A 16,655-nucleotide genomic window follows, 5' to 3' on the forward strand; every position below is an offset into this window, starting at 1 on the left:
GGTGACGAGGATTGGTCTGTTTTTGTTATTTTTTTATCACGTTAGATGGTTTAGGATAAAAAAGAAAATGCAAGTGCGGACAACCGTTATAAGAAGGACAGAAGAAAGTAGGTCGAAATTGGGTCAAAAGTAGAGACTTTCTCTCCAAACATGGGACAATTGGAAGGTGATAACATTTTGGATACATCTTTAGGACCTGCTGTGCAGTCGAAGAAGGGTGTAATTTATCAGTATGTATTATGGATACGTTGTGGGAGATTTATGAAATTGTATCAAGAAAAAACTGTCTTTGTTTCTCATAACAACTAATTAAAACACAGCTACAAAACTTTGGTCCCTGTACTCAATGTTTATTGCCCAGAGTGGAGCACGGACTAAGTGAGGGTCTGCCTGGAGTATGGAGAGCTTGATGAGTAAGATAGCCAGCGTTGCTGCTATTTCTTATGCAGAGCACAGCAGTCAAGATGAGTTTGTCATTGGTTGCTGCACTCTACATAGGCAGCAACTGAAATGACAAAGCTGTCTATATAAGGACTCATTCAGACAGTGATTTTCTTGTACAACAAAATCGATTCAAGTTTCATCTGGTATTTTTTCAGAGTTTAGTGAGTGTGTCAGTTCTCACCATAAGAGTTTGATCAGTTTTTCTCGAATGAAAAAAATAGACAATGGAGGATTCTCAACCTTCTCATATCAGTTAGTACATGAGAAACATGCAGCACTCTGATGGCATATGAACGCTGTCCAATTTTTTGCAGGAAACCCATAGGTTTGCATTGGCAAGATTGATCAAAGACTTGGATCAATGTCAGACATGTCTCCGTGATTTTGTGCAGACCACTTAGTCAGTGAAAATACACAAACATGTGAACAGCTCCATATGCTAGAATAGTAAAAACACAAAAAATACAATAAAAAGTGCAAAAATATTAGAACTTAAGAAGATATAAACTAGGGTTAGGTAAAGGGCTAGAGGAAGGGTTTGGGCTGGGGCTAGGTTTAGGGCTAGGGTAAGAAAATATTGAAATTAAAAAAGAAAAAAAACAATAAAAGTGCAAAAAATATTATAAATTAAGAGAGTAAGAACTAGGGTTAGGTATAGGGCTAGAGGAAGGGTTAGGACTGGGATTAGTTTTAGGGCTAGGGTAAGAAAATATTTAAATTAAAAAGCAAAAAAATAAAAAAAAGTGTGAAAATCATTATAAATTAAAAGGGTAAGGGCAAGGGTTACGTATAGGGGTAGAAAAAGGGTTAAGATTAAGACTTGAGTTAGGTTTAGGGCTAAGATAAGAAAATATTTACATAAAAAACTCCAAAAATACAATAAAAAGGGCAAAAAATATAACTTTTTATGTCTGATTTCTGCAACAAGGTCGAATTATAATTAGAGAACAGTTTTCTTACAATAAAACACATGTGATTGAGGAATAAGGGGTTCAGTATTGGACTGGTGGAAGAGACTCAAGGAGCGCTAACGAAACATGGGCCAGAGGGTGCAAAGTGCTTGCCTTGCTCCGGGCGAAACGCCACTGGCTATGGGCAACAAAGACAGCCTATCCTTTAGATAGTCCTATACGTTTTCCCCCGAGGTGCATCATCTAAGTAGTGTTACAATAGTGTTTCATGGCTTTTGATACATGATGAAGTGTGACTCCGTGAGCACGGGACAAGGAGTGCGGTGTAATATAAAGTAATGTGTCCCACTATGGCCATCTGATATCTTGGAAGGAGACCCAAAGTAAGCAATTCCTTTCTAGTGCAGAGCTCTATCTGCAGTCATGCAACGTTGTTGAGAGTCCGCGGAGCAGATCCTGTTGTTGGAAGTGATGAAGTGCGGACAGCCGTGGTACACATCTCCAGGTTATTGGTCGGGCATAGTGTGCGACAGCTGAAACCATTAATGTCGTAAGCTCAGGTTACCTGAGCGGAGCGTTGCCCGTAATCCCTTCCCTTTCCCACAGACGCTGGGATATCAGCCCGACACGTTCTGGAGTTTTGTCTTACTTCTACAGTTACTTTCTGCTCTCTGTTATGTATCTGGGATGGAGACGTTCTGGATTATGGAGGCATCTGGAAGGTTCGAATTCCCATTAGAGAGTAGAGCAAGTGCAGGTCATGAGCTTGTCAGGATTTTCCGCGGCTGCTTCCTTCGACAGTCTAAGACATCAGTTCTGTAGCGGCCAGAAGTGTCTTATTATAGTGGTTCTTCCAGCAGCGGAGAATCTCTATAAAATGTTTCCAGCACTTAGAAATGATACGATTCGTTGAGATGTAATAATAGTCATTATATTGCTAACGAGGAACTACTAGTCCCCGAATGCCCCGTAGGAGGCTACATCTACAGAGGTAGAAATGAGAAAATGTGGAATGGATATATAAAAATCATTTATCGATGCTCAGCCCATCACAGCCTATTTTTCACTTTCTTTTGACATCCCCAGAATTTTACGCATTTAATTCCAAAATCTGCAGATCTAGCTAAAGTCAGATAGAGAGAGACGTATACTTTTTTTTATAGTTTGTTTTTATTTATAGGTTATTTAATTCTATGTTTTATTCCTCGGGTGGTCATCTGGACTGAACTGCTGTTAATAGCATTTTGAGATCTACTTTACAGCAGCCACATGGACCACAGCGAAGAATAGACCAGAGATGTTCATTGATTTCAATAGGAGAGTGTTCTGGGCATGCTCTGTGACCTGCACAGAGGTTATTGTGCAGGGAGGAGGTGAGCTGTGACATCACCTATTGTGAATGGTGGTTCATGTGTTATCTACTGTGTATAGAGGTTTAATCAGTCATTGTACATGAGGAGAAGGAGGTGAGCTGTGACATCACCTATTGTGAATGGTGGATTTGTGTTATCTACTGAATATAGAGGTGTTATCAGTCATTGTACAGGAGGAGGAGGTGAGCTGTGACATCACCTATTGTGAATGGTGGATCCTGTTATTTACTGTATATAGAGGTGTTATCAGTCATTGTACAGGAGGATGAGGAGGTGAGCTGTGACATCACCTATTGTGAATGGTGGATCCTGTGTTCTCTACTTTATATAGAGGCGTTATCATTCATTGTACAGGAGAGGGAGGAGGTGAGCTTTGACATCAGCTAGTGTGAATGGTGGATCCTCTGTTATCTACTGTATATAAAAGTGTTATCAGTCATTGTACAGGAGGAGGAGGTGAGCTTTGACATCAGCTATTGTGAATGGTGGATCTTGTGTTATCTACTGTATATAGCAGTGAAAACCTACAATTGACCATATATTGTAAAGGCCCTCCTGGGGGAAACAAAAACCTACAAAAATTCAGGAGTAAAGCGGCCAAGATAAAATAAATTCATCTTTATTAGAGAAATACAAGCAAGATAAAAGTCACATTAAAAACTAAAATGTCAAAACAAAATCCCAAAATCCCAATTAAAAAAAAATGACACAATAAACCTTCATGGAGAGAAATATCAGAATGGAGAGTTCCAAGCTTAGGATCGATAGCCAGATAATAAAAATAATACCTTAAAAAAATAAAGGGTGGAAAATGAAGTGAGAATGTAACAAGTCCTACTGAATAACAAAAAAAAGTGTTTGATGCTGAGATAGTGGCAAAATGCATAGCAGAATCAAAAGGGGGCTCAACTTGTGTGAGGCTCAACCAAGAAGAACACCCCTGATGCGCGTTTCGCGTACAGCTTCTTATTCACGAAACCCTCGGAAGAAGCTGTACACAATAAAGAGAAGTTATTCTTTTAATATATTGATATGGGAAACTAAAATTATTTGTATTTTTTTTTAAATATATGTAGCATAACATTTTGATTTAATAATAGGTAATTTACTGCTGAAACATTCTCTCTTGTACTTACAGCTAATAGGTGTATAAGATTTCTGGAAGTTATCCAGCGTTGATTTTCCTTCCATTGGTGAAAGAAAAATGTTGGTCAAAGGTGTAGCAATAACTGATCCATGACTGATGCTGATCCTATTGAGATGCAATGCAAACAGAAAATGCTATTTGATTCTAGTACACTAACCATACTATTCCTCCATCCACTTGTCTTGTAGGAGTTATCTATACCGCAGATGTATTAGATAAAGAAACCACCAACTCATACTGGCTCACCATTTACGCCACTGACCGAGGAGTTGTCCCTCTCTTCTCTACCATTGAAGTTTACATTGAAGTGGAAGATGTCAACGATAACGCTCCTCTGACTTCACAACCCATATACTATCCTACTATTATGGAGAATTCACCTAAAGACGTGTCTGTGCTTCAAGTCCAGGCTGTAGACCCCGATTCTAACACCAGCGATAAACTGACCTACAAGATCACAAGCGGAAACCCTCAGAACTTCTTTGCTATCAATGCCAAGACAGGTAAGATTTCAAAAAGTTGCATTTATATATATACTGATAATTAGTTATCGGTGGTCTATGGGTGGTCCGGTTTTTGAAATGTTGAATATTTATTCATTTTTTTTTTTATATTTCTGTAATGTAGCTCTGTTTGTGGTAGCCTGACAGCTCTACCTGGAAAGTCTTTGCAGAAGCAACTACTTTTAGGGAGAACTCAAGCCCTCACCCTTTAATCTGTATACTGGAATCTGGACTTACACGGAGCTCCCTGGGTAAAAACCATGGAGTGGCTGCTTGCCGGGTGAGCGAGCTGGCTGAGAGAAGAGTAGAATAGCTGGGTTGTTACCAAGAGGTCAAAATCTGCCCCAAAATTGAGAAATAGTCAAGTACTCAAAATACAAGCCAAGATCAGGAACTAAACACCAGGAAAAAAAAAATAAACATGAGGACTAGGCAAGTAACAGGCCAGGACAGTTAAAGTAACTGATAGCTAGAAGTAGCTGATGGGAGTTTAAATTGGGAGTGGCTCCTCCCAAGTATCACAGCAGAGAACTGCTTACAACAGATAATCAGCACCATTCAAGTAAGGGAAGAATCAGACGGCCGTATAACTTGGCCAAGAATTGCAGCGCTATGCTCGAATTGGCCAGTGGCTCTCCTGACCCGAGCGTGACAGTTTCAAAGAAATACATGCTGTCACGCTCGGATCGGGAGAGCCGATGGCCAGTCCTAAAATTGTGTTGGAATCCTCGTAAGAGTTATACTGCCGTCTGACTCTTCCCTTAAACATATACTCCTTGTCTTGTCGGGACTATAAGAGCCAGCTAGACTAAAGTAAAATATGACCATTGACCACACCTGTTTCCTCCAATATTGTCGGCATTGCAAGCATGGCACCACCTAGCAGCAGGGACCATAGAGATGGTTCAGATGCTAACGTAACCCTTGATGTTGGGCCAATGTCATGCAAGACCGGGCTGACTCAATATTTTATACTGTATAAGGTATTAACTTTTACCATACAAATTTCAGATTACACCACGAGTCTGGATTTTGGTTGGGTATACGTCCATAGAGGTTACATCTTGCCACCGTTGTTTGGTTACAGTGTTGACTTTGATGATCCCATTGAGTGTAATCTTTGATACTTTCATTCAGAAGTTATTAGGTTAGACTTCATGCTCGAAGTATTTTAGGATTTAGATAATTTTTTTTTTTGCTAAATGTAATGTTAAAGAAAACACAGAAACTAGACATTTGCCCAAGTTGTCCATCTAGAAACGTTCATCTTCTAAGTCAACGAATGAGATTGGCTTCCAGACAGAGATCACTTACAATAATCAGTATTGCTTTTCTAGCTGTAAAAGTGCTAACATTAAAGAGGTTGTTTTCAACTTTAAAGTAATCCATTCATAAAGCGATGCCGTATAGCGTAAGGATTTGCTATCACTTTTCGATTGATGGAGTTCCAATTCACCTGCGATGGCTTTAAATGGAAAATCTAAGAAGGGCTGTATCAAAACTAAGGCTCCTTCATTCTAAGGCTCAACTACGGTCCCAGAGCTTTGACCCTAACAGATTATACTGTAAAGTGATGGCTTATCCTAATATTATGATGGGTCTACCCCTTTAAACAGTTCTACTGTAAACCAGCTGACCATAGCATAGGATCTCCACCAATCGTTTCGTTTGTAATCTGTAGAGAAGACCAGCAGAAAGTGTTTAAAGAGTAGCTAAACTTTTTTTTCTGTTATTAATTATTCATCATCCTTTGTAAAAGTATCAATCTTGGAAATATACTCTATTACCATATTTATGCTTTCTTCTGTCTTTAACACCTTCCTGAAAGTGATGGTTTGTCTGCCTACTTCTTGCTGTCATAGTAGCTGATTTGAACTGTAGGTTTAGCAAAACTTGTATTTCATTGTGAGCTTCTCTGCTCCTCTCCTGCATGGTCAGACAAGGAATAGTGTATGAGGATAGGAAAAGGGAGCATAGAACGTCAGATCTCTGCCAGACCTGCAGGTCAAATCAGCTACCAAGACTGCATGAATTCAGCAGGTAAGCCAGCACTGTCGACATGGTGTTAAGGACAAAAGGAAGCAACATAAGTTTCTGCAGTATATTACAAAGGTTCATAACTTTATAAAGGGTGATCAATAATAAAAATAAAGTTTAGTTACTCTTCAGTTTATTCACAGTGCCCCCACAGGAGAAATAAAGCATTACATGATGGCTTTTAAAATAATTGAGCTTTCAGTGTCCTCAAATCCTGGGTCCTCCAGAGTAACAGAGAGAGTTTTGCAGCCATTCTTTGGGTCAAAGATTGAGGTGCTTTCAGAATTGCAATACAATAGGATATATGGAAATGGGTTTAATAGGAATTAAACTGCAACAGGGTATGTGCACACGTTCGGTATTTGCAACAGAAAATTCTGCTGGGAATACTAATGTGTTGGCAGGAAAACGTAACAAAAAATAAGTGTTTTTTTACGTGTTTTTTGCATGGTTTTTGGATGCCTTTTCCCATGAATAATGCTGAAATAATTGATATGCTGCAGATTTGAAGCTGCTTCAAAATTTCAAGGAAAAGTAAGCAGCATGTGCGTGAGATTTCAGGAATCACTTTGCTGGCACTGGGAAATCTTTCAGTTTTGATGACAAATCTGTGCAGAAAAAAAATTCAACAGAAATGCAGCAAATACTTAAAGGGGGTTGTGCGGGCTTGGGGTTCACATACAGTGACTGCAGACTTGTGAATCCTCACAGCGCAATCAGTGTGTGCTGTCATGATTCTCCAGTACAGGCAGTGAGAGCGGACGAACATGTGACCGCAAATATGCAAGTTTTATGCATGCAGTCACATGCCGACTAGACGTGCATGGCCTCTCTCAATAGAAGTGAATTGAGTGAGTTCAGACAAGTCAAGTCTGATAGCACATACCCGTACACCTGATTTGTATACCTGCAGTCACATACTGGCTAGACATGATACAAGTGAATTGAGCAAGGTCAGACAAATCAAGTCAGATTGTGACCCTTTAACTTATATACATAGCCATACACCTGATTTGTATACATGCAGTCACATGCCGACTAGCCGTGGATGGCATCACTCTATACGAGTGAATTGAGCAAGGTCAGACAAGTCAAGCCAGATTGTGACCCTTTAATGTGTGCACACACCCATACACCTAACTTAGGAAGACATTGGTGGTATCCATAATATGACGGATCCAGGAGTATGAAGTCTAACGGACGGAAACCACAACATGGATATTTTATGATCCTGGAAAATAGGAAATAGTTGTGAGTTAGTTAAGAGGGAACGAGAATATTAATTCTGTATAATGTCAGATTATGACTCTTTAACGTTTTTCACATATCCATACACATGATTTCTATTCATGCAGTCACATGCCTACTTGATGTGTGTGGACTCGCTCAATACAAGTGAATTGATCGAGGTCAGACAAGTCAAGTCAGATTGTGACCCTTTAACTTGTGCACATACTCATTCACCTGATTTGTATACATGCAGTCACATGTCGACTAGACATGCGTGGCCTCACTCAATACAAGTGAATTGAGTGAGGTCAGACAAGTCAAGTAAGGTTGTGAGCCTTTAACTTGTGCACATACTCATACACCTGATTTGTATACATGCAATCACATGCCAGCTAGACATGCTTGGCCTCGATCCATACAAGTGAATTGAGCAAGGTCAGACAACTGAAGTCAGATTGTGACCCTTTAACTTGTGCACATACTTATTCACCTGATTTGTATACATGCAGTCACATGCCGACTAGACGTGCGTGGCCTCACTCAATACAAGTAACTTGATGGAGGTCAGACAAGTCAAGTCAGATTGTGACCATTTAACTTGTGCACATACTCATTCACCTGATTTGTATACATGCAGTCACATGCCGACTAGACATGCGTGGCCTCACTCAATACAAGTGAATTGAGCGAGATCAGACAAGTCAAGTCAGATTGTGACCATTTAACTTGTGCACATACTCATTCACCTGATTTGTATACATGCAGTCACATGCCGACTAGACATGCGTGGCCTCACTCAATGCGAGTGAATTGAGCGAGATCAGACAAGTCAAGTCAGATTGTGATCATTTAACTTGTGCACATACTCATTCACCTGATTTGTATACATGCAGTCACATGCTGACTAGACGTGCGTGGCCTCACTCAATACAAGTGACTTGATGGAGGTCAGACAAGTCAAGTCTGAATATGACCATTTAACTTGTGCACATACTCATTCACCTGATTTGTATACATGCTGTCACATGCCGACTAGGCATGCGTGGCCTCACTCAATACAAGTGAATTGAGCTAGATCAGACAAGTCAAGTCAGATTGTGACCATTTAACTTGTGCACATACTCATTCACCTGATTTGTATACATGCAGTCACATGCCGACTAGACATGCGTGGCCTCACTCAATGCGAGTGAATTGAGCGAGATCAGACAAGTAAAGTCAGATTGTGACCATTTAACTTGTGCACATACTCATTCACCTGATTTGTATACATGCAGTCACATGCCGACTAGACGTGCGTGGCCTCACTCAATACAAGTAACTTGATGGAGGTCAGACAAGTCAAGTCAGATTGTGACCATTTAACTTGTGCACATACTCATTCACCTGATTTGTATACATGCAGTCACATGCCGACTAGACATGCGTGGCCTCACTCAATACAAGTGAATTGAGCGAGATCAGACAAGTAAAGTCAGATTGTGACCATTTAACTTGTGCACATACTCATTCACCTGATTTGTATACATGCAGTCACATGCCGACTAGACATGCGTGGCCTCACTCAATGCGAGTGAATTGAGCGAGATCAGACAAGTCAAGTCAGATTGTGATCATTTAACTTGTGCACATACTCATTCACCTGATTTGTATACATGCAGTCACATGCTGACTAGACGTGCGTGGCCTCACTCAATACAAGTGACTTGATGGAGGTCAGACAAGTCAAGTCTGAATGTGACCATTTAACTTGTGCACATACTCATTCACCTGATTTGTATACATGCTGTCACATGCTGACTAGGCATGCGTGGCCTCACTCAATACAAGTGAATTGAGCGAGATCAGACAAGTCAAGTCAGATTGTGACCATTTAACTTGTGCACATACTCATTCACCTGATTTGTATACATGCAGTCACATGCCGACTAGACATGCGTGGCCTCACTCAATACAAGTGACTTGATGGAGGTCAGACAAGTCAAGTCAGATTGTGATCATTTAACTTGTGCACATACTCATTCACCTGATTTGTATACATGCAGTCACATGCCGACTAGGCATGCGTGGCCTCACTCAATGCGAGTGACTTGATGGAGGTCAGACAAGTCAAGTCTGAATGTGACCATTTAACTTGTGCACATACTCATTCACCTGATTTGTATACATGCTGTCACATGCCGACTAGGCATGCGTGGCCTCACTCAATACAAGTGAATTGAGCGAGATCAGACAAGTCAAGTCAGATTGTGACCATTTAACTTGTGCACATACTCATTCACCTGATTTGTATACATGCAGTCACATGCCGACTAGACATGCGTGGCCTCACTCAATACAAGTGACTTGAGCGAGATCAGACAAGTAAAGTCAGATTGTGACCATTTAACTTGTGCACATACTCATTCACCTGATTTGTATACATGCAGTCACATGCCGACTAGGCATGCGTGGCCTCACTCAATACAAGTGAATTGAGCGAGATCAGACAAGTCAAGTCAGATTGTGACCATTTAACTTGTGCACATACTCATTCACCTGATTTGTATACATGCAGTCACATGCCGACTAGACATGCGTGGCCTCACTCAATACAAGTGACTTGATGGAGGTCAGACAAGTCAAGTCAGATTGTGATCATTTAACTTGTGCACATACTCATTCACCTGATTTGTATACATGCAGTCACATGCTGACTAGGCATGCGTGGCCTCACTCAATACGAGCGAATTGAGCAAGGTCAGACAAGTCAAGTCTGAATGTGATCCTAATTTAGGAAGACATTGTTGATATCCATAATATGACGGATCCAAGAGTATGACGTCTAACGGATGGAAACCATAACATGGATATTCTATGATCCTGGAAAATAGGAGATAGCTAAGAGGGAAAGAGAATATTAATCCCGTAGGAAGTGCAATGTTTGCGATTCCCGTCTGTAACACGTTACATCTCTGCAGCAGCGGGAGGAAATAGGTCAGAACTTTAAGGCAGCAGTTCCTGCACACTGTCATCTTGCTTTCACCTCTAAGTGATTGCACCACTGTGGGGAGTCCTTTTGTTCTTTTCTTGTGGCGTCAGAAACCTTGAAATAACAAGGCAAACGGGTCTCGCTCACAGCAGTGTCCAGTTAGGTACATGTTCTGTGCATCTCTTCCAGCGGACCCCGCTGCTTCCCCAGTAATCTGTATCCCCCGTTAGCAAAATTAAATCTTTCAATTTTCTATAAAAATAGAGAACACAGCGAAACCCCTGCTATCCCTGTCCGAGGCCCAGACGCGGCTTCCAAATGAGCTTCTATATTACCTTGAGCGCTCAATAAAAATAAATGAAGTCCAGCTCGCAGCAGACGCAACACGCGGCCTCTGTACAGTAAGAACTGCGCCTACTGCTGCTCCGATGACAGCTTTTGGCACAAGTTTTCCGGGGAAATTGCTCAGTTTCAGTATTTTCTGTTCCGTTTTTTGTGAAATGCTGACGTAGCAGAGTTTTTGGAGTAGAAACTTTCCAAATCCTAATCCAAATCTCAAAACTCCTCAAAAACGTTGGGTTTCTGCTCCGAAAACTTAGCAAAAAGGCTCAGTCTTAAAGGTGTCCAATGTATGCAAAGGTTTTTTTCACTTTCGTAAATGTCCCACCTTCTGCAGTGTGTGTAAAAAAAAAAAAAAAAAAAAAAAAACTAATTGTGCTTTACTCACCCTCCTCAGGCTCAACACTGAGTTTCTGCTGCTGTTCTCAGTATCTTTTATTGTCTGTAGCACTGACTTCACTTGGACAGCTCTGCAACCAATCGGGTCGTGCTGTCTTCATGGGCAGAGCCGCTGAGCTCACTGATTGTCTGCAGTTGTGTTGACAATAACAGTTGGACCTGGGGAGGGAGAGTAAAGCATGAAAAAACAAGCAAACAAAAAAAAAAAACTTTTTGAACAAATGCATAACCCTCCATATGCCTCCATATCATACTTGCCAAATTTTGGAGTTTGGAATCTAGGACAATTGACATTTGGGGCATTTAATTCTGCCGAAAATGTTTCGCTCTCTCTCTCTTTGAGCTCACGGCCCCTTGACAACCCTCAAGAAACTGTCTAGAATAGCTGATTTATTTGCTCTTTCTGAGAGTTTTCCCATTTCTGTAGGAGTCTCCCAGACCTTCTCAGGGTATTAGGACCTTTAAAAGTAATAAAGTGGGGTGTCAGGTCAGGAAGCCCCTCTATAATTCAGATGGAGGCTATAGTCCTAGAATGCTTGTCATGTAACTGACTGTGATCATCCATGTACAGTAGGTCATCATGGATGCAACAGGAAAGATGAAAAATTGTCCTGTTCTTAAACACCAATCCTAGATCTGAATGTTGGAAATAATCATGAAGTATCATTTTTGTTAGTCTGCAGCATTTTCTGCACGATCCTTTAGTCTTGTAGAAATCCTAGCGAGAAGATAGAAGTAAATCTCCTGCTGATCTAGTCTACATTTCACTGGTGACTAATAGAGAAAGCATGGCTTATCCATGAGAGCTGGGCTTGGTGGGGGGAGGCTCCTGCTGCAGTCATTTTTCTTACAGCCACTCAGGGAGTAGTGAGAAGGAGGACAAGTCATGATGGATCTGCGACAGAAAGATCAGGTTTCAAGCTGGCCTGGTAATTAACTAGCTAGAAAAGAGTAAAGAATTATGTACGATTTCAGCTCTGAAGCCAGCAGAATTAGAAATAAACAAGTTGTAACTTAGAAAAAATTACTCAACGTATTATTCCAATTAGATCTCCTCCAGAAGGAAGAAATCTATCTCTGTACTGCCATAACTAGGTCTCTACCCTTTAAATCAATGTCCTACCTATTAAAGGGGCACGACAAGGGAGATTGGTATCAATTTCGTGATAGGTGACAACTAGTGATGGGCGAGCGTGCTTGGCACTGCTCAATACTCGATCGAGCATTGGGGTGTTCGATCGAGTATCGAGCAGTACTGAGTATCGCTTGGTGCTCGAGTCCCCGTAAGGAACTCAATTGAATCATCTGAGCCGCGTGTTGCACTGAAGCGGGGTATTCCCCTACTGGGAGCGCAGGGATTCCTCTGTGAGCCTGACTCTTAGCGAGTTGTAGACCTCCGGGGATGGAGAGAGAGAAGAGAGAGAGAGTCCGTCCTGCAGAAAAATGCTTGAGTTTCACATTCAATTCCATTATGCTCACTACTCGAGTTGAGACGTCCAACGAGCTCGATTCGAGTGCTAAGCACTCCAGTATTTCAGTGCTCGGTCAGCACTATTGACAATGGCCATAGACTTTAAAGCCAAAACTAAACAAAATAATGCAGAATGCAAACTTGCCAACATTTCCCGATTTTGTCATGCCTGTTCTGATTTTTTGGAAAATGTCTCCTTTAATTTGGGGATGTACCGCATTGGAAAGGCTAGGCTCATTGATGTTCTTGGATGGGATTGGGGACATATCCAGGCAAAACTGGGGAAGGAGCCAAAATATTCTTAATTCCCTAACCGCAATGTCAATGACAATGGCAGCATGCAATGGAGGCTCCGATGTAGATGTGAGCATAGACCTTTTGGGGTTTTGTGCCCTTTTTCCAGTATGTGGAACCAGTTGGCTGGGTGAGACGCCACTTTTGTTGCATACTTTTTCCCAGAGAGCATTTCCTGGAACAAAATCTCCCCAAGAACCGATACCCCTCAAGGTCAACGTTGTATGTAAAGTTTCATTGTGCCATTTTTTCAGGATCAATTTCTCGTTCCAGCCTCTCTCTTGCGAGTATAGACGGAGGCCGCGGCTCTGATGCTCATTATATTTCATTTCTGGAGTGTAACGTTCATCCAGCGTAGTCCAAAAGGATTAATAATGTAAGTAATTGTGTGCCGGGCATATAACCGTAAAGCATGGGTCCAGATGACAGCAGAAGGGTGAACCGGAGGGCATCCTACATGGTCGCGTTTTATGCTGAATACTTGTAACTAATTGCCTTAGCGTTGATGAACCATTAATTCTGCCACGTGCAATGTGGGACACCGGAGACTCATAGAAACGCCATATTTTTTAGTTTATTACATAAACACACAGAACAGAAGACCCAGATAATGAGCTTTCTTTTTTTTTTTCCAAGCCGTGTATATGGTTTCCCATGTACAACCCAAGAGATGTATTTCGCAATTTTTTTTCCAAAGCTTTAAAAAATATTGACAGCAGATAAAAGCGGAAGGAAATAAATTGTATAATAAAGTCATAAAAAGTGATGGAAAGAGCCTACACATAGATGTACTGGGGGGGAGATATAAAGCTACCGCCGTACTGCTACATTTCTCTTTCTAATGTCTTTTTTAGGCGTTTCTGCCTCAGTGCCCCCACGACCACATGTATGGCTCATCCACGCCTTCCCGAGAGGGCTAATTGGCAAAGCCGCAGCGCTGATGAATACGCACTCAGCTAAATGTGGATTTCTCGCCAATGCCCTGAAACGACATTTATTTTAGATGTTTGCCCCTCAAGACATAAATTTATGTTTTAATAATTCAGTATTTATTCGTTTCATTCAGTTTCATGTTTGTTATTTGAATTTTTTCTCCTTTTTACTATACTCCAGAGCTGTATTTACAATTCTGCTGACTTTAGCACTACAGTCTCCCCGTCTTCCTTGCAGGCTCAAAGGATTTTATATTACATTACAAAGTGTTTTTCTTTCACCAAACAATGTATAGTCATCTAGTTTTTCCCCCATATTATAGCAGCTCAGCTAAACTGCTAGGGGCAAATCCAACAAAAATATTGTCAACTGTTTCTAAAAACCAGAAGAATAGTGAGTGCAGCTCTGGAGTATAATACAGGATGTAACTAAGAATCAGTAATGTAATGTATGTACACAGTGACTGCACCAGCAGAATAGTGATTGCAGCTCTGGAGTATAATACAGGATGTAACTAAGGATCAGTGCAGGATCAGTAATGTAATGTATGTACACAGTGACTGCACCAGCAGAATAGTGAGTGCAGCTCTGGAGTATAATACAGGATGTAACTCAGGATCAGTAATGTAATGTATGTACACAGTGACTGCACCAGCAGAATAGTGAGTGCAGCTCTGGAGTATAATACAGGATGTAACTCAGGATCAGTAATGTAATGTATGTACACAGTGACTGCACCAGCAGAATAGTGAGTGCAGCTCTGGAGTATAATACAGGAGGTAACTCAGGATCAGTACAGGATCAGTAATGTAATGTATGTACACAGTGACTGCACCAGCAGAATAGTGAGTGCAGCTCTGGAGTAGAATACAGGATGTAACTCAGGATCAGTATAGGATCAGTAATGTAATGTATGTACACAGTGACTGCACCAGCAGAATAGTGAGTGCAGCTCTGGAGTATAATACAGGATGTAACTCAGGATCAGTACAGGATCAGTAATGTAATATATGTACACAGTGACTGCACCAGCAGAATAGTGAGTGCAGCTCTGGAGTAGAATACAGGATGTAACTCAGGATCAGTACAGGATCAGTAATGTAATGTATGTACACAGTGACTGCACCAGCAGAATAGTGAGTGCAGCTCTGGAGTAGAATACAGGATGTAACTCAGGATCAGTATAGGATCAGTAATGTAATGTATGTACACAGTGACTGCACCAGCAGAATAGTGAGTGCAGCTCTGGAGTATAATACAGGATGTAACTCAGGATCAGTACAGGATCAGTAATGTAATATATGTACACAGTGACTGCACCAGCAGAATAGTGAGTGCAGCTCTGGAGTAGAATACAGGATGTAACTCAGGATCAGTACAGGATCAGTAATGTAATGTGTGTACACAGTGACTGCACCAGCAGAATAGTGAGTGCAGCTCTGGAGTATAATACAGGATGTAACTAAGGATCAGTGCAGGATCAGTAATGTAATGTGTGTACACAGTGACTGCACCAGCAGAATAGTGAGTGCAGCTCTGGAGTATAATACAGGATGTAACTCAGGATCAGTAATGTAATCTATGTACACAGTGACTGCACCAGCAGAATAGTGAGTGCAGCTCTGGAGTATAATACAGGATGTAACTCAGGATCAGTAATGTAATGTATGTACACAGTGACTGGACCAGCAGAATAGTGAGTGCAGCTCTGGAGTATAATACAGGATGTAACTCAGGATCAGTAATGTAATGTATGTACACAGTGACTGGACCAGCAGAATAGTGAGTGCAGCTCTGGAGTATAATACAGGATGTAACTCAGGATCAGTAATGTAATGTATGTACACAGTGACTGGACCAGCAGAATAGTGAGTGCAGCTCTGGAGTATAATACAGGATGTAACTCAGGATCAGTGCAGGATCAGTAATGTAATGTATGTACACAGTGACTCCACCAGCAGAATAGTGAGTGCAGCTCTGGGGTATAATACAGGATGTAACTCAGGATCAGTAATGTAATCTATGTACACAGTGACTGCACCAGCAGAATAGTGAGTGCAGCTCTGGAGTATAATACAGGAGGTAACTCGGGATCAGTAATGTAATGTATGTACACAGTGACTGCACCAGCAGAATAGTGAGTGCAGCTCTGGAGAATAATGCAGGATGTAACTCAGGATCAGTAATGTAATGTATGTACACAGTGACTGTACCAGCAGAATAGTGAGTGCAGCTCTGGAGTATAATACAGGATGTAACTCAGGATCAGTAATGTAATGTATGTACACAGTGACTGCACCAGCAGAATAGTGAGTGCGGCTCTGGAGTATAATACAGGATGTAACTCAGGATCAGTAATGTAATCTATGTACACAGTGACTGCACCAGCAGAATAGTGAGTGCGGCTCTGGAGTATAATACAGGATGTAACTCAGGATCAGTACAGGATCAGTAATGTAATGTATGTACACAGTGACTGCACCAGCAGAATAGTGAGTGCAGCTCTGGAGTATAATACAGGGTGTAACTCAGGATCAGTAATGTAATGTATGTGCACAGTGACTGCACCAGCAGAATAGTGAGTGCAGCTCTGGAGTATAATA

The 16,655-nt window shown here is 41.2% G+C and overlaps 1 protein-coding gene across 7 annotated transcripts in view; it reads left to right on the top strand.

Annotated features, from left to right (window-relative positions):
- Window positions 1-16,655, top strand: part of FAT3 (FAT atypical cadherin 3) — a 735,917-nt gene that overhangs the window by 335,079 nt on the left and 384,183 nt on the right. For all 7 annotated transcript variants that reach the window (XM_073662065.1, XM_073662062.1, XM_073662061.1 and 4 more), the window contains one exon: window positions 4,064-4,378. In XM_073662065.1, coding sequence (XP_073518166.1) covers window positions 4,064-4,378 — 315 coding nt within the window. The remainder of the gene's footprint in view (window positions 1-4,063; window positions 4,379-16,655) is intronic.

The sequence above is a fragment of the Phyllobates terribilis genome, unplaced genomic scaffold (genome assembly GCF_046119375.1).
Source record: "Phyllobates terribilis strain yellow unplaced genomic scaffold, ASM4611937v1 Scaffold_2__4_contigs__length_985480577, whole genome shotgun sequence".
Taxonomy (NCBI): domain Eukaryota; kingdom Metazoa; phylum Chordata; class Amphibia; order Anura; family Dendrobatidae; genus Phyllobates; species Phyllobates terribilis.